The 20,158-nt window shown below is 35.7% G+C and overlaps 1 protein-coding gene across 3 annotated transcripts in view; it reads right to left on the bottom strand.

Moving 5' to 3' along the window:
- Positions 1-20,158, bottom strand: part of METTL25 (methyltransferase like 25) — a 92,625-nt gene that overhangs the window by 35,442 nt on the left and 37,025 nt on the right. For all 3 annotated transcript variants that reach the window (XM_090273672.1, XM_090273673.1, XM_090273674.1), the window contains one exon: positions 824-918. In XM_090273672.1, the coding sequence (XP_090129798.1) occupies positions 824-918 (95 nt within the window). The remainder of the gene's footprint in view (positions 1-823; positions 919-20,158) is intronic.

Here is a 20,158-nt window from a genome sequence, read left to right as displayed (position 1 = left end):
AGAATGACCTGCCATTCTAACAAGACCTTGAACAAGTATCATTTACAGATATAATGAATGAACAAGACAAATTCACAGAAAAGTATTTTAAGAGGACTTAAAAAATAAATTATTTGAGCATACATAGATTTCTAAGGTAATTCTAGGATATATGACCTAGAACACTGGTACACTATTTTTTATATTTCCATGTTACTAGCATAGACATAATGGCCCTATAATATTTACTTTGGTGTTGAATATTAAACACATTTATTTAATTAACCATATTTTAAATTTCTGATGACAAAAAAATACACCGTTTTACTTGCATTTGTTCTTTTGTAAACCAATATAGCTCTCAAAACAGAGAAGATCATGGGATCAACTGTTCGTTGAGGACACTAGACCAATGAGGGACAATAAAGGTTTTATTTAACTAAATATTACTTCATAATCCAGGTAGCTTAATAATATTTTTCCCATTCTATAAAAATCAGGAGACCAAATGATCTGCGACAAACATACCACAGAGCTGTGGATAAAGCACTGAACTAGTTCTCTGTTTAAGACTTGGTAGTTTGTACATTTTATACGTCAATTGAAGTAATTATATGTAAGTACTATAATGGAGAATTACAGTATAACTATAAATTGTTACCACACTGCATGGAGAGTGGATAATATTGGAAGGGAAAGTCCTGTTTTTCATAATTTGCAATGCATAAAAACGTCAATGATGACACTCTGCAAAGTTTGGCACTTAATGCACAGTATTAGCCAAAAATAACACATTCTGCAACATCTGTATGAAGTTCTTGTCCAGAAAAAACTACAATCATACCAAACATGCTGACATTCTGGCATTACGACCACAACACCATTTCTCTTCCTTTAAATAGTGGCACATTGGAAATCCCCACTTTTCTTGGGTACATTCTGCAGATGGGAAAAATATGGACTATTTAAGTAAATTCTTCTTCTTTCAGTTAAAGTAAATAATCTATTGAGAAAGCAAATCAGTCATTGAGAGAGTCAAACAGTAGTTCAACATGGAAGTGGTAATGTTTAACAGTTTGTTCCAGTTTGTTAATTGAAAGCATATTAATGTTATAAGAATGGTATTTACTCAATAACAGCTGTTTGTGTTTAAGCTCCAACAATTTGAAACCAACCAATTCACCAAAATTATTTCTCTAAGATTTAGGAACTGTAATTTAAAATAGAAATACTTTTCATGTTCAGTGTATAGCAGATAAGTAATGAGATACTGGACATTTATTGCTGACCTGACTTCCTAGAAAAATGATTTATCAAAAATGACATTTGGCAGTTTTGTGTAGAACAATATTAATTACTCCTAACAATGCTGAAGCATTAATTCTTTTTATTTTTTTTTATTGTTGTTCAATTACAGTTGTCTCAATTTTTCCCCCATTGCTCTCCCCTGCCCTGCCTCCCCCCTCCAGTCTATCCCCACCCTGTTGTCCATGTCTATGGGTTCTTTATACTTGTTCTTGACTAGATCCTTCCCCTTCTTTCCCCTATTACCCTCTCCCACCTCCCCTCTAGTCACTGTCAGTTTGTTCCTTATTTTCATGTCTCTGGTTCTATTTTGCTCATTTGTTTTGTTCATTAGCTTCCACTTTTAGGTGAGATCATATGGTATTTGTCTTGTGCTGCCTGGCTTCTTTCACTTAGCATAATATTCTCCAGTTCCATCCATGCTGTCATGAAGGGTAGGAGTTCCTTCTTTCTTTCTGCTGTGTAGTATTCCATCGTGTAAATGTACCAGAGTTTTTGATCCACTTAGGCTGTTTCCAGCACTTGGCTATTGTAAACAACACTGCTATGAACATTGAGGTGCAGCCACTGTGGAAAACAGTATGGAATTTCCTCAAAAAGCTAAAAATGGAACTGCCTTTTGATCCAGTGATCCCACTGCTGGGATTACATCCAAAGAATCCTGAAACACCAATTCAATTCAAAAGAAGCATCAATTCTTTTTCAGCCACTGTTCACATTAAAAAAACAAATGGCTATATAGGCCTTTCTTTTTTCATTGTATTAAGAGGCTGTAATATTTTCAACTGTGATTCAGTTTGGCTCAATTGCATTTATGGTTCAAGTAGCAACAACAAAATACAGCATTCAGTGCCCAATCACGCATATCAGCTGTCCAGCTGACAGAGAGAGTTACATATGCTGATGTTTAAAACCTGTGTGCAAAACTGTTAATTACAGTTTTTGAAAAGGAAAACAAACCAATCTGTATTTTAAATTAAAGCTGGGAAATAGGGGCTTAAATTTTATCAAACTGTGACAATTAAAATAAAATTGTGATAAATACAGTTTTTCTATTGGTTAAAAAGAACGAAAACCTTGAAAACAAAAATCTCTAAAAGAAAATACTGAGGTAAATTCCACAAAGTAAACTTTTGTGCTATGAAAGATCAGATGACTTTAGATTAAAACAGAGAAACTTTAAATTTCATGGAGATCATAAGCTTTTGAAAATGGTTTCTTTCAGGTATTAAATTAAGATTTATAATTGATCGCGCTAATAATCAGATAGAAGATATCGATAGTCTCCCAGGAATAGAAATAATAGTAATCCCACTATTTACACAGTGTTTAATATTGTTACACTATTGTAAGTGCTTTAAATGTATTAACTAGTAACCACAGCAATTCAATGAAGTAAGTATATCATTATTCTCATGTTTCAGATAGGGAAACTGAGCACAGGGAGGTTAAGTAAATTGCTTGCCTGAGCTGCAACCCTAGCACATGGCACAGCTTGAATTTCAATCCAGGTAGTCTAGTTCCAGAGGTCATGCTCTTAACCACCAAGCTATGTAAACAATTTCACTTACAGATGCCCAGGAGTCATGGAGCCCTAAAAGCTTAGCCAGGTCCTAGGGACTCTGAATCACTTCTATTTCCAAGATGACTTCAAACAGTGGCTTGAGTTTTATCTAAGGCTTTATGGTTTACTGAGACATGACTACTTCTAAATGCAAGGGCTACTATAAGTAATTTAATTTTCTTCTTACAACTAAAGAGAAACACCTAGATCTTACTGTAAAGGGTTAGAGAGATGTTTTGTGCTATTCATTCAGAGTGTTTAGGAAAAGTGCTGACCAATAAGACAGAGTTCTTCCTCTCCATCCATTCTCTCTTTGCTTCTTGTAATAACATAGCACTGAATTTTTAGCTGGGTATTCACCTGTTCAAATCAAAGATTGCAATTCTCAGAACTCCACCCAGCCACTAGGATAGCTACAAGACTAAGTTTTGGCAAACTGAATGTGGGCAGTAATGATGTGTGCAAATTCTCAGTCATATGTTCAAATGGAGGGGGGCACGCTCTTTCTACCACACTTTCCATGCCCCTTCATCTTTCCCCTGGTCATGACGGCAAGCCAGCTAGGGCCATGTAAACAACAGTAGCACAGGGCGCACCAACAAAACAGGATTCTGGGTTCCCGGAAGATTTTCTGGTACAGAGCTCCCGTATCAGCTCTAATCACCTACCTCCAGATTGAAAGAGAAATTATCCCTCTCTCACCGTTACGTTGAGTCTGAACCATTTCACATCTAAATCTTTATATTAATTTAATGCTTTCTAAACTTTTTAGAGTATGGCAAAATTTGTATGTCAACCTGGAATAAACAGAATATGATGACTGTGTTGAGGTAAAACCCAGGTGATGCCAGAAACAGTATCTCAGGAACATCCAGAAAGCAGCCATGGTACACTAGTTAAATAGTTCTGTCCTAGTTAATACAGAGGTCTTCTTTGGGTATGTGATATCTGAGCAGAGACTTTAAATGAGGAAGCAAGCCATGTGATTAGGGGAAGGTTTAAAGAAAGGAAAAAAAAAAAAAAAAAGAAACAAACTAAGCTTTCAACAGGCTATAGTTAATCTCCAAAAATGAAATACCAGAATATCTGACAATTCGAAATGACATTTAACTAACATATTCCCAACTTGTGATATTCCAACCAAACACCTAAAAAGCAAACTCATAACACTGGGAAAGAGGAGATGAAAGTCAACTTATTGCAAAAAATGTGAAGAGAATCTCACTTAAAAAATATACAAAGGATTTGTAATTAAAGGTATAGTTAGTATACCATCACTGCTCTGCAATCCACCTTCTGCTGCCAGGAAAAAAAAAAAAAAACCAAACATGTCTAGTTGCCTGAAAAAGGTAGAAAGATCCAGTTCTCAAGAAAGAACTGGAGAATATTATGCTCAGTAATAATCAAATGAAGACTTTGACTGAAAAAAGTTATTATTTAACATTAGATTAAAAGTACAACAGTATTTCTAGAAAATACAGTCCATTGAAAAAGGTATATTATTTCCAGGAAAAAAAAATCTAATCTAAGAGATCCACACCCAAGTTATTCCCAAATTCTTGACCCAGAGAAACTGAGAAATAATAAAAAACTATTCTGGCTTTAAACTATTTAAATTTGGGATGACTTCTTAAATTACATTAGATGATACAATGTCTACAAGTAGCAATGAGGAGGCTTGAGGTGTATGGAAAGTACTCTGCTTCCTTAGGAAAGAGTTAAGTTTTGAGTAGAAAGGAATTAAAAGAAATTTCAGAGAAGAGATTGCAGAATATAGCCAATTTTGGTAATGACTAACTGAATTCTGGAGGATTTTGGAATTTGAGGAAAGGTGGAAGACTAGTTACAACAAAGGACATTCGATCAGAGGTGTCCCTCTGGATGCTGACCCATATGGACTATATCAATTCGTTCCTACATCATCTAGCAGTTGATTGTTCGACCAGTGGTGAGTCCTGGCAGAAGACTGGAAAGAGAAAAGACAGGTCATCGTATTTACACTCCTTGCTGCCCCCCTGAGAGGCAGCCTCCTTCTGACCAAAGGTCGCCTCTAAAGTCGGCCAATCCTTAAGTCATTCTCTTTTAAGGTTCCAGTTCCTTCCTCCTCCCCTTATCCCTTTGAAGAGAGGATTGTTAGCCTCCAGTTTCTACACTACTTCCCATGATTTCTCTTCACCCGTATCTTTGTAAATAATCCAATCGTAAATAAACTTCAAATTATCTTAATTGATGTCTACCACCTGCTTACTGTTTAACTCCCCGATTCCTATTTCTCTTAAAGTAAAAGACTTGTAATATTCTATACAGCTCTACATGATCAGTACCCTCTGCCCAAAGCTATTACCTCTGTGATCTCTCCTCTCCTACAATGCTCACTCATCTCCACTCTGGCTTCCTGCTGTTCCTCAAATATACCAGATTGTCCACTTGTGTGGAGATATTTTCCCCTAGCTATCCACTGGCACCTCAATTACCTTTTCAAGTCTTTGCTGAAACCTCACCATTTAATGAGGCTACTCCTGACTCCCTATTGAATTTACTTAAGTGTCTTATTGTTTACTGTCTGTCCACCCCCCACCCACACCCTTGCCCTGGTTTCCACTAGAATAGAATGTAAGCTCCCTGTACACAGGGGTTTTTGTTTCTTTTGTTCACTGATGTTATCTCAAATTCAAAATATATTTGCTGAATGAATGAATGAACCTCTATAATACAGAAAAAAGTAAGATATGTGCTAAAATAGATGATAATGGGTATAGATGTTTCTAAAACAAGTAGCTTAACCTCAAGAATTACTTGCCATAGCAAACTAACAAAACTTATATCCAATATTTCTCATGACAAGCTCACATTAAATTTTTAACTTCACCTGCTCCCCCAAAGTTTTTTCTTTTTTAATAAAAAAATTATTTATTTGTTTACTTATTTATTTATTTTTAGAGAGAGGGGAAAGGAGAAAGAGAGGGAGAGAAACATCACTGTGTGTTTGCCTCTCACTCGTGCCCCCAACTGGGGACCTGACGTGAACCTAGTCATGTGCCCTGACTGGGAATTGAACCAAAGTTTTTTCTTAATTAGCATTGCTATGCTATGTTGTTAGTCTATTCATTAGCACTTCTTGGTAGAAGCTTTGATCAATGTATGTTTATTATTTTAACTGGCAACCCTACTAATCAGTTTTGTGTCATATTGGGAAAGTTACTTTATTATACTCAGTTTCCTTATCTGCAGAAAGGAAAACCACTGCAACAGTTTTGAGTATTAAATAAGGATCCAGTTAAGGGCTTAAAACAGTGCTAAGTACATAATATGCTCTTGAATATGTTATAAAAATTGGTTAACACTTACTTCTACTTCTGCACTACCCAATTACTTCTCTACATGTTTTACATTACCCAGTAGTTAGGAGGACATAAGAAAATGTTTATTTAATGATTCTGGCCTCCCACTCTTTAGAATGTCATCCCTGAAGTTAACAAAAATCATCAATCTTGGTTATCATTTTTTTGGCCATTGAAATTCTATGTTAAAACTTGCTTCTTTTTTAGTTTTGATAACAGGTTTTTTTCAAATGCCCTTTCTTCCATCCACTCTTCAAATGTTAATGTGCTCCATATTACATTATGAGAAGTTTTATGTTTCTATTCTTCAAGCTCTTTTTTGGGCAATTAAAATCTACTTCTGTAAACTTAATCCTTATGTATCTCCAATATCAACTTCAATCTGGATTTCTAGATAAGAATTTTAAACTGTTTGCTTATACTTCTAAAATTAAAAATATGCAAAACCAAACTCATTTTCTGAGCCCCCAGATCTGATCTTTCCCCAATAACAGTATATTTATATAACCAACCAAGCTAAAACCTTGCCATTGTCTTTAGCCCTCAGTGCCCCTCTGCCCATCCATTTCCCCACCACTAATCACTAAGTCATTTGGTTTGTCTTTGAAAAGGCCTGATAAATTGTCTCCTCCTACCATTCTTATCGAATGTATCCTTGCTTTGGACTTTATTAGCTGCTTTTAACCAGTCTCCCCATCTCTAATTTAGCTTCATGCTCCATTTATTTTCTATAATAATACAAAAATACTACTTTTCAAAAGGTAGATGAATTTATGTGACTCTTTCGCATTAAACAAACACAAAAATACTTTTCTCGAACAAAGTATATTTTGTCTCCCACTGAATAATATTCTAAGATCTCAGCATATCATTCATGGTTCTCACAATATGATTCTAAGTTTTTTCTAGCTATATTTCATTTTTTAGGAAAATCTATTATTCTTATTTATTTTTCATATTTTCATATCCTCACCCTCACTATCACTTTATTCTCTGCCACATATCCATATGGACTTGCCTTACTCAGAACATACAGCATAGCTTCTGCCTCTATGCCTTTTCTCCACGAAGTTCTAAAACGGCCATTCCCTATCTCATTCATCTTTCTAAATGAAGACCAAATGTCACCTTTTTAAAAAAGTTTTCATTCATGAAAAATTTCTCCCTTTTCTAGTTTTAACAGCACTTGGCTTAGACATACCTCATTCATTTTTTTCAAATTCATGTCCATAGATGATTAAGATCTATGGGGCCATGAATATATCTCCCAGACATACATGAACGTTCTATATAATTCCTTCTAAATTCCTCACTAGGTCACAAGCTCCCTAATGGGGTAGAAAGTGTCTCATTTATCTTACACTTCTAGTTCTGTTATATAACCAACAGTAATTCACTTATCCTTTCGTTAAAAGTACAGCCATGTAATATCAAGGGACTATGTAAGTATCATATATATAAAAGAAACTAAACACCCAATTAAAAATGTATACATTACTTTAATAATCATGTCTGTATTAAAACACTGTTTCTGAACCCAGTCAATCTAAATACTACTATCTTGGTATTTTCACGCATGGCTATAAGAATGGCCAAGTCTGGTACCGAGACAAAACACTGTGTTAGCTTTACAAACACTGTGATAGCAGCTTCCCAATGGTGCTTCTCACTCTGTGACAAGTTTCCTCTGCTTGCTCTTACAGACTCCTTACAGTCTTTTATCAAGATTCTAGTCTTGATATGGAACATCTGAAATATTAAGTCAATGAGACAGTCTTTACATTAATATTATATAAATCATGCTGTTTCCTATGAAAATTTTTTCACTGTGCCAGACTGATGATGAAAAAATCTTAGACAATTTAAAATTTGTTTTAACATGGGAAAAAAATGTGAGAACACATATTTACAGCAAAATATTTTTCAAGATCATTTGCTACAAAGTATACAAATCCTAATTTGTATATAAAACTAGTAAAACATAAATTAGTTTTTTTAATCCTGTTTTCAAAAAATAGGCAGAGGACTTGAAGAGACATTTCTCCAAAGAAGACATACAGATGGCCAACAGACATATGAAAAGATGCTAACCATCACTAAGCACCAGGGAAATGCAAATCAAAACCACATTGAGATACAACCTCACACCAGTCAGAATGGCTATTATCAAAAGTCAACAAATAACACGTGTTGGCGAGGATGTGGAGCAAGGGAATCCTTATGCACTGTTGGTGGGAATACAAACTTGTGCAGCCACTGTAGAAAACAGAAAATTCCTCAAAAAACTAAAATAGATATATCATATGGTTGGGTAGTTATCCAAAGTAAATGACAACACTAATTTGAAAAGATTTATGCACTCCTATTTTCATTGCAGCATTATTTACAATTGCCAAGATAAGAAACTTAGGTGTTCATTGATAAGAGGAATGGATGAGGAAGATACATTATACATATACAATGAAATATCCCTTAGCAATGAAAAAAGAATGGAATCATGCCATTTGAGACAACATGGATAAACCTAGAAGGTATTACACTAAATGAAATAAATCAGAGAAAGACAAACACTGTATGGTTTCACTTATATGTGGAACCTTAAAAAAAAAAAAAGGCAAATGAGAAAACAAAACCAGACTTACAGAAACAGAAATCAAATGACAGCTGCCAGAGCGGAGAAGAGTGGGTGGAGGGATGCGGTAAAAAGGTGAAGGGTAAAATAGTCAATAATATTGTTGTAAGTTTGCATGGTGACAGATGATTACTAGACTTAGTGCGCTGATCACATTTCAAGGTATATAAAAATCAAATCACTCTACAGTGGGGCAAAAGGAGGTTTACAGTTGTTCATAAGGAAAATAATACAATAACTAACAAATAATAATACAAGAATTAACTGAGTTTTGTATACTCACAACTGTAAACCTCCTTTTGCCTCATGCTGCATTAGACACCTGAAACTAATATAATATTGCATACCAACTATAGTTAAGTAAAAAATAAGTATATTAATTTCTAAATTTTTATTTGTTTTTTCACTTTTTCTTAGGGACAAGAATGGTGCCTATTATTCACTTTCTCTAGTGAACTTAATTAATTTTTAAAAAGCCTGTTTTATATTCATTTGATAGTCAACTTTCTGGTAAGAATTTCCATCAGCTTTGATTTTATATTAATTTATATTTGGAGCATAAACTATTTCTCTTTACTACTTCTTTTAAGTAGATATATTAATTTTCTATTTTAGATTTAACTACATTCTTGACTTCCTTTATTTATCATAAGCACATGGAGAACTTTTTAATACTGAATAAATGCAATTTTATGAGCTTCAAAAACCACTTTATATTAGCCACAAAAAATAATGAGGTGCAAATTAGAGAAAGAAAGGGAAAAATGTATTAAAAACTATTTCTAACTACTTCTAGGCAGCAAGAAGATGCCCTATGATATAAGTAAAATCAGTGCCAACACTCTAGAGAACATACAACTGACTGAAGAACAGATACAGCTGTCTGTGTGAGGTAATTGTGCAAAGACTGCCAAGTACATCTAGAAATCTCTGTATTCATCCCATATTAATTGGCAAGAAGTGCTCTGAGACATAAGCCCAGTTGAATGGCAAGAAGTAATGTGATATTGTAACAAAGGCTTAAAGACAGCTGAATCTACAATGCTAACAGGAGAGTCTACTTATCTGCTCTAAGATTACAATACCTTAGTCAAGCTGAGATAGCTCCCATAGTCTTTGATTGAGTTACTATACAAACTAATGAAGTGTTAATACTGATAGTTAAGTAAATGAGAATTTAAATATGCATTTACTATAAATTATTATTAGGTAATTTTACTTCTTAAAAACTAAACCTATAAAACGTTGGGAAAAACATTTATGGCCATTATTACAATGGCATACATTTCAAAGAATGACTTTCAAAAACTTTATCATTCAAATGCAGATTCACAGCAGGAAAGCAGAGTATCTGTTTATGCAAACCTAATATTAAAAAAAAAAAAAGATACTAAAACTAAACCTAAATGTCATGATAAACATAGGTGAAGCTCAGTTGAAATAAAAGGCATGTTTCAGAAGCTACATTCAAGGCATAGAATCATATTATTAGTCATAAGAGAGCTCCAAGATCATTCCTTATTTTCTCTAATTTACAGATGATCCACAAAGAATAACTGATTTATCCATGGCTACAGCACTGCAGGGACAGAAGTAAAGCTTTAAAGTATCTCCTCTTTTGTGTTGTTTTTAGACTCTCTCGGGCATTTAGATATCACTATCTCTATGCTTCCAAAGGAATTTATACATGACTTTAACATAGCACCTATCACACTGTATTACAACTGGCTTTTGTTATCTTTCTTCCCATTGGGTTATAAATTTCTCTAAATCATTTTATCTAGAAATCCTTGGTATCTAGCAAAATGGGTAGTTGATGGGTACACAGTTTCTTCAGTGTCTCCCAAATTTCAGCAGGTTCCATGTTGAATAAACGTTAGTCAATAGTCTCAAGGCCTAAAGCTGTTGTTACTCAATCAGTTATTCTGTTGTCAAAATTTTAGAGTCTTCATTTTAATTTCAGGTTGGTTTTAAACTAGTAGGAGCTGCTAAGGAGTTTCCAGGACCCAACATCCAGATTCTGGATCAAATATGAATGATTATAGAAAGACTAAAAGGAAGTTCATTGAAAATAATTAATTTCAAATATAATCAATCATTTACAATGCACTTTATTTTAAAGGTTTCTTTTATTCAATGAATTATTTTGAAATATACTTAGTTATAATTTATTGTTAATTTTTTATTTTCTCAGATTGTATGCTACAATTCTTCTTTTAAAAGATTTTATTTATTTACCTTTAGAGAGAGGATAAGGGAGGGAGAAAAAGAAGGAAAGAAACATCAATGTGTGAGAAGACATGGATTTGATGGCTCTCACATGACCCCATCTAGGGACCTGGTCTGCAACCCAGGCTTGTGACCTGACTGGGAATCAAATCAGTGACCTTTCGGTTCACAGGCTGGTGCTCAATCCATTGAGCCATACCAGCCAGGGCCTGTATGTTACAATTCTTAGAAAAAAAATTCAAGTAATAAATAGGTGATGTAGTAGGCATCATAATACATATAAATGAAGAAAAATACTTTCTCTTCTAACACTGAAGTTTACAAATCTGAAAAATCCCTGTGATAACCAGTTGAGAAACTGAAGTTCTTCTGTGCAAAACTGGACTGAAAAAAAAAAAAAAATTTAGAGAGACATAAATATTCTTTTATATTTGTCAAAATAAGGCAACTCATTCTTTCAACAAAAATGTGTTCAGCATCTGCTACATACCAGACACTGTTTGCGACGTTTAACAGATAAGGGGATTTACAGTTTACATAAGCATATTCACTTACTTATAACAAACAAATTTAGTTTAAACTGTGGGTTGGTTACAGCCAGTGGTGTGATGAAGCTGGCCTGCAGTGGCTCCAGAGAAAGCGGACTGCGTCTTTTCCCCCCGCAGCATTCAGTGACATCAGGATGGTAGCTTGATATTGGCCAAGCTGGGTGTATTTACACTAATGGAGCTCAGGAAACACTGATTAGGGCTTTTACTCTGGGGCAGAGCCAACCATTAAACATTTCCCATCACACCACTGGCTATAACCCATTAATGGGTTACAAAGTTAGTTTAGTGGATTGTGACCCGTACTTTATAAAACTTAATAGATAGAAATAGAATAAAAACATTGGCATGCATTGTATATTGTAAGAGCGAGTACCTTCCAAAAAACAAATATTAACAACAAAAAAAGAGTAAGTACCTTTTGTAAAATTTCAGTACCAGTTTTATTTATCTATATACATAGTAGATAGTGATGTAAAGTGTATTTTGTAATGTGCATCTGTGTTTAAAAAATGTAAAACTACTACTATATTCAAGAGAACAAATATACTCTTCTTCCACAAACATATTTTATAGTCTGGTGGTAATTATATGTTTTTGTGGTTAAAACATACCTGCTTGGGAGAGAAATAAAAAGTTCATAGTTAATATTTGGAAGCTTTTTGTTTCTTCTCAGGGAATACCAAAGAGAGGAATTACAATTCATGATCACAAAGGAATCTGTGTTTGTATAGATTTAAAATTAAATAAGACCTCTGTCTCACCAGAATAGTGTGCTTTCATCAGTTTGCTCCAGTAGTCTATGGAATGTAAACCTTCTTCTCTAACCTTCTGTTTCTTATCTTTGCTAAGAAGAGCATAGCCAGCCCAGTACCCTGAGAATTCCCCAACTACATATGTCAACATAATTAGTTCATCTCAAGATGTCTTATCAAATACCTTTGCTTTTTCTTTTGTTTTAACCAGTGCTGAATCAGTTTTTTCATAATTTATAATTTTATTTTGTGCTATTCCTTTATTGAGCACTTGCTACTTATAATTTGATGAATAATGGGCATTCCAGAAAATGTCAAAGATAATCTTTTTGTCTTAAAGTTGCTCAGAGTCTATTGTGGGAGATAAATAATAAACAAGTCCCAATTAAATAGTGTGGTGGGTGCCAAAGCAAAAACAAAACAGAACAGAACAGAACAAAAACATGATGAAATCATTGTCTCTCCCATTTTTGAGAGTGGTCTTATGTTACTCTTCTCAACTCCCATATTCAGGACGTTAAAGAGAGAAGACAAAGAAAGGAAGAGGAGGGGCCAGTGAAAAGAAGAAAAAGGATGTTGTTAGTACACCATTTGACAGTCAGTCATCCTTAACACCTGTCTACATTGCCTGCCTCACCACAGAGGCTAAAGAAGTCAAATAGTCACTTTTCCAGACTCCTCCGTGGCTTGAAGTTATATAGTGAACCATAGCTGGACAATGAGACCCGAAACAATTCTGCTAAGAAATTGCTGGACACATTTTTTTTCTCTCCCCTTAGCAAGAGAATGATTGAAGAGGAAGCATGTAAAGCCTTCCTACTTCTCAGGAAGACATGATGCAGATCCCTGCAGCCGTCGCCTTGCTTTATAGATTGACCCTTGCCCTCATTTTCCATCGTATGTCGCATTTCTCTACCTCAAATGAATTAGGTTACTACCAAACTAGTGTATTCATCCATCTTTAATGAGAGACCTGCCACTACTTAACTCACCATATTCCTTTTCTTTTTTTTCAGTATTTTTTTTATTGTTTTTCTATTATAGTTTTCCCATTTTCCCCCCTTTGCACTCCCCTGCTCCACCCACCTCCCCTGTCTCCCACAGTCAATCCCCACCCTGTTGTCTATGTCCATGGGTCATTTATACTAGTTCCTTGACTAGACCCTTCCCACCCCCCTTCCCCGTCCCCTCCCACCTAATACAGGAAACTAATGAACAAAACAAACAAACAAGCAAAATAGAATCAGAGGCATGGGAACAAGGAACAGACTGACAGTGATCACCATGTTGCTTATACTTAGAATGCTCCTCTCCACATTTTTGTCTATCTAAATCCTACCCTACAAAGCTCAGTTTGAAAGTTACTACCTTCATAAAGCCTTTCTTTATCTCCTAACAGGAAATAATCTTTACCTTCTAGCTGGAATGGCTCTTTTAACACTTACCATGTTCTCTTTTTTCCTTATCTCTAATAAATCACTTAGAAATCATATATAGTAATATCTCTTGGCAGCCGTCCGTCTCGAGAGACGATGGTGTAGCTTCTTAAGAGTCTATCTGCACCGCCGAGAATGGCTGTGCAGTCCAACTCAGAAGTGACACGGTATCTGTCTCCTCCCGTGTTGAATCGACATCTTGCGATGACACTGGAGTGTCCTCTCCAGTGAAGCTGAAGCTACAGAGCCTGGGCAGGGTGATATGGAGGGTCTGCTGTTGCCCATGCAGCAGACCCCCTTCTCTTTGCAGCTGAAGGGCCCAAGGGAAAGACGGAGTCAATACAGCTTGGCTTCAGGTGCGCCGCAGGAGTTGCCGGTGTTGACTACAACGTCAAACCGCCTTAGGGACTCCGGCTCCGGATTTTCTGTCGGGGTTTACTCCCTTAGCCTTTCCCCTGAAGAGGTATGCCGCAAGGCAGCGGAGGTTTTCTGGAGTCAGAGTTTTCCTTCTCTGGTGTGCCCTGACTGGAAGATCGAACCAGCGACACTTAGCTCGCAGGCCGACGCTCAATCCACTGAGCCAAACCAGCCAGGGCTAATATAGTAATATATAACTTATAAATCATATACAGTCATATATAGTTTATAAATCATAAATATCCATGGGTAATTTATAAGTCATATATAATTGTTATTGATTGTCGTTGTTTTATTGTAAGCTTGTATAATAGATTCATTATACATAAATTGTTATAGTCTTAAGGTAAAAGTTTTATACAAAGGAGAAGTATTCAGAACAAGACCTCAGATTCACCTGTACTAGACAGGATATCACCAAGGACCTCAGGACACAGGTCCATAAATTAGACAGAAGTATATTTCCCTCTTGTCCAGAGGAAGGCAGACAGTATAGATTATGTTATCCGGACCCAGATGGGTAGGGATGTTCTGCCAACTTAAGAATTGGGAGTTTCACCCACAGGATTTGAATTTGCTTCTACATGGAACTGAATGAAGACTGCTTTATGTTATTCAAGGTCATGGCTTAGTATAGACTTCTCAGGTTCAGCTACCTCACCATGCAAAAGCTCAATATTAGTCCCTAACTTCCAGTGTGACAAGCATTTGCCTCAGGACACTGTCTGCAACCTATGGCTCACAGTTCCCTGCTCTGGCTCCAACTCCTCGTCCTCCCTCTTCCCCTTCTCTCCTTTTAGTTTTTAGGTTTTGATTTTTCTTGATCCACAGAGAATGTCCCTCAGCCCCTACTTTTTTTTTTTTGGTGGACTCAGCAATGCTTAGAAAAATACATGTTCTAATTCAGACAGGATCTAGCTGAACTGCAGCAGGCAGGTTCCTCAGAAAAAAAGTTACATCTCCCATAATACTGAAGATGGAAGCCAAACACATGCTTTTTGAAAAGAGATATCATGCTTTATTCCTCTATATCCTCCAAACTTAAAGCATTAAAATCCCACAGCAGACAGATTTAATGAAATATGCATTACATTATATAGAAAATACTGTCAAGTCTTTACTAAAAGACAGCAATTGCACTGTTGCAGTGATGGGATTAAGTCACTCCTATTAACTAAGAAATAAGTCATGTCTTTCTGTATGATACAATACATGATTTAATGATAATATTAACTAGCTAGTGTTGTCTTAAGGCTTTTTAGTACTATGTACTGGATATCTGAAAGGTTTCAAAATACAAAGTAAGCTTACTTTTAAATAGTATGCTAAATGTTCAAATAGTATGCTCAACATATTTTTCTTCAACCTCCAGACACCTTTCCAGGTGAAGTGCATCTAAATTTAAAGCAATGATTGTGGGATAAGGGGTGGGCTGGGTGGGGAAGAGGAATGGGGGAAAAATGGGACAACTGTAGTTGAAAAACCAAAATAAATAAATAAAATAAATAAATAAAATAAATAAATAAAGCAAGCTAGGGCTTCCAAATCAAATAAACAGAACAAGATACCCATTTAAAAAATAAAAAAAACCCATAAATTTAAAGCAATGAAACCACTGTTAATCATCAAAGACAACATAGATGACTATAGAAGTATCCAACTTCTGCCCTTAAAATTCCTACTGGTGACATAAATTGAGATACAATCTACAGTTGGAGAGAGAGCATATACCCTTGACAAATTTGTCTGATATAAAAATGGCAGGACCAGCCTGAAAAGTGTCATTAAAAGATGATTTGCAGCCCTTCTCTGGTTAAAAAAAAAGAAAAGAAAAAGTAAATGGAGGGATCTTTGGGAGATTGACATATTAAGTCTAGGAATGACCATGAAGATAGGCTAAAGGCTTTCAAGGAGTACATAATTTATACTGACTGATAATCTGCAGTATTTTGGAGGGCACTAATAATATCAGAAGACTCTCTGGCATTAGGCTGAGAAGAGGCAGGGGAAGACCAAGCACAAATCTATTTTATGACAAGGGTTGCTCCTACAAGGGGCTCCTATTAAGGCCAGGGAAGAAGCTCTATGACTGATGTGACTCCGTAGGATCCCAGCTTTTCCCCTACTCCTCTTGCACTCCTACGCCTCTGAAAAGATCACATAAACTTACAAGAAAAGTAAAACTACCTTTCACCCCTCAGACTGGACCTGCAGGTCTCAGAGCACTAACACCAACTTCTGACAGAATATATAGTAAGATGAACACACATACAGACGACCAAGTCCAGAGACAGAGAAAAAAGTGACATTCTTGTCTTCTGTTCAGTTTTAAGAACAATAAAACAAAACAAAAATTCTAGGAAACCCCCTAGGAGACAACAGCTTCATTGTTAAGAATTGTCTCATATCCATTACTATATATGAAATGACCAAAACTAATTTAGATTCTGATTCATCTATTTCTGAGGTTACAGAAGGATTCAAGCTTCCCAATAACTGGCGCCTAAACAAAATCATAGTTCAGTTCATTAGTAGAAGTAATGTGTAGATCTGGATAGGCAACCAGTAGTGTTTCCTACAGCATGTTTCTGCCATTCTGGGAAAAACCAGCAAAAAAATTCTCCAAATTCTAGAGGAAGAGATCATATAAATATTGAAAAATTAATTATAATAATAATATAAGACAAAACAATGGAACATGTCAAGCTTGGAAAAATACCTATATATTCTATAAAGCACTGCAATGAAACTGTTTCTGGTATTTTGTGTTCTCCTAGGAACTACTGGTCACCATGTATAAATATTTAAAAGCAGTTTTTAAAACATATGATATAACTTCGGTATTTATAATGGTTCAGAGAGCTTTGAGGTCCTTTTGAAAATGGACATTCATGAAAGACCACCTCTATGGTCTACCACAGTGAATTGAGTAAACATATTCATGTAAAACACATAATGTTTACATAGTACATATCATCATAAAGAGCTGCAGTGTACATACCAGACTCTTCTAGTATACTATGTTGGACTATTAATAACTCAAATTTACATCCCAAAGGGCAACACTGCCCCAATTCAAACTCAAAAACAGCTGTGCAAACAAAGTGCGAGTGTGAGGCAGGTGTGTAAGATGTGAAGGGAGAGACACATGACGTACTTGATCATTCAGAGATAGAACTCCAGGGCACCTGGTGCTGAATATGTGACAGGAAATATGCTAACCCTGGACATGCAAACATCTGGCCTTCTAAGTTAGTTAAATATAATGATAAAACTGAATAGTGGTGGACTTCTATTTTAGTAAGGAATACTTTTACTGTACAGTATATAGGGGTGGGCAAAAGAAGGTTTACAGTTGTATGTGAAAGTTTATTCTTCTACCATCATTTATTAATTATTCTGTTACTTTTCATATGAACAACTATAAACTTACTTTTGTCCACCCCTAAATGTTGTACATACAAAACTAGACTACATCCACATTCTATCTATCCAAATAGCCATGGCTAAATAGTAAAGAACAAACTCTGCTACTATCTCCTTTCATACACATACACATATACCCCTGCTCACCTATAATTAAGCTATCAAAATTCTAGTGATACTCGTAATTATCTTGGACATGCCTTGCTGTTCGAGATTTCTTCCCCCTTGGTTTGTCTTATTTCTAACTCTTAACTTCCCTGGGCATTTATGACCTGGTTTCCCGCACTCTATGTTGGGTTTCCCCAGGTTTTCGTTCTGAGCTCTGTACTTCAAGGATTTGTGGGGGGTTGTTTACTCTAGCTCTGTACTTGGATTATACCCTCCTGGGCCCTTTTGGGTTCAGACTTTGGGTTAGATCTGCAAACTAGTACATAAGTAGAGTAATAAGTCTCTGTATGGGAGAGGTTGAAATAACTGTAAATAATCTTAAATATACTTCTACAAAACATCTTCTAGAACTCTGTATGTGTTCTTATGGAACCATAATAAATGCCTTATTTTTAACCATGTTTTTCATAAGAATTACCTATAGATCTTCCTAAAAATATTTACATTCAACAGATTGTATACCTTAGAAGGTCAGAAGCAGATCCTACATACTGAAAGTAATATATTTGATTCCACTGAGCAACTAGGGTTGAGAAACACTGTTTACAAAAATTTCAAGGGATGGTTCATATCTCTTCTCTTTTAGTATAGCCAAGTAAGGCAAGAAAATGGAGATAGGGGTATGAGTAAGAGAGAAGTAAGTTACCTTCCCTATCTGTTTTTTGAGAAGAAAAAATATGGGAGACCAAAGCAAGGCAAAACTGTAGCATTAATGAAGATTGCTTTTGTAATTTCTATGACTTATTTTTCTACATTTTTTTCCTCCTATCTTTTGGCTTTCAAACTCTTTTCTCAACCTCCAAAATATCTGACGGTACTCGTATTTCATATATCTCCACCTAGTTCATCATACCATCAGTCCTGTTTCTTCCTGCTTATTCTTTGTTTTCCTGACAAGCAAAACTCCCAACTTTCTGCTCATCTTAGGTATGAATAAGGAAAGCAAGTAACACTAAGATAATAACTCTGGCCATTTAGGCCTAGTATTGTTTACCTGATAATCTTAATGATTCTCATTGGTTATGATATTTTTTGACAGGAAGGCCTTTGCATGAACTGACTCCACTGACAAGAAGGAAAAATGAGCGTCTGTAGCTGCCAGGCACTGTTGTATCACACCTTTCCAACATGTTTCTTATCTGAATCCTGGGACCAAAAATGTCCTGTCAACTCAGTGAACAACGGCAACCTGCACTCTAGAGAAGGTGAAACTGCCTTTACCCAGCCAAGACTGATACTTGAGAATCTATCAACGGAGAGACTTCCATTTTGAGTGTAAAAATTTGTAGTTATTTTGTTCAACTATTTTTTCCCAGAAGACTCAAAGAGAAACAGTGACTATGGAGGGCAAAGAGAAGGAAGCTTGATTTTGAACACTTATCACCCCACACCTTTGTTCATTCTGTCTGTAATGCCCTTCCTACTTCTTTGTCTGATTAACTTCTACTGATCTCCCAATATATCACTTAAGAGTATAGTGGGTATGTATGTATGTGTTTTCTTCTCTGGAAAGATACACAAGAAACCAAAAATATGGGTCTGGGAACTTATTTTTACTTTTCCTTAAAAAAAATCTTTTTATATTTTTTGAATTTTCTATTCTAAATGATTTTTTACAAATAATAAATGTTACATTACTAACAGGGATTATTTGATGCCTGGGATTAAGGGCTATTTTACATTTCTTGAAGGTAAAGATATCATACATTTTTATATCACCCTGCTTATTTAGTGCAGTGTGGGACATAGTTGAGATTGAATGACTGCTTGTTGAACTGAACTGAATTTTGCTTTTCATCTGTTTGAGTTTCTTCTTCCCCAAATTATTGACTTTCCCTGAGCTCCTCCCCCATCTCCCTTTATTGTACACAAAGTGCCAAGATCAGTGCCTTATTATCTTCTACCAGTATGGAATGCAGCCGCCAATGCAGCAACAGTGATTTTTATTTTTTTAATTCCTAGTCACTTGTTCAAAGAGAGTATCTGCCCTACGGCAGGAAATACTGACATTAAGTCTGAGACCTGACGACAGTGCAGTGGCTGCAAGAGCCCAGCAGGACCAGAGATGAGTCTTCAGAAGGTGCTGCCTGAGGAAGAGAGGGAGGCCTTTTGGAAGGAGAAGGCATCTTTGGGAGCATGGTGATACAGAGGAAAGAAGGAGGCAGGCAGCTGAAGTTGAATATCTTATACTTCTGAATTGAGAGACACACCAACCCTCTACACCTACTCCCAATAGAGACAATTATTAAAGAATCACACTTCCCTTACATAGAATCTTATGTTATTGTTGGTCCAGAAAAACACTACACACTTCATACTTTAAAAGCCGTAAAACTGTGATTATATTAAAGGTTTTCT

This window comes from Furipterus horrens, unplaced genomic scaffold (genome assembly GCF_987537825.1).
Source record: "Furipterus horrens unplaced genomic scaffold, mFurHor1.1.pri manual_scaffold_4, whole genome shotgun sequence".
NCBI classification, from domain to species: Eukaryota; Metazoa; Chordata; class Mammalia; order Chiroptera; family Furipteridae; genus Furipterus; species Furipterus horrens.
Note: the sequence above shows the minus strand (reverse complement) of the source record. Positions and strands in the feature narration are given on the sequence as shown.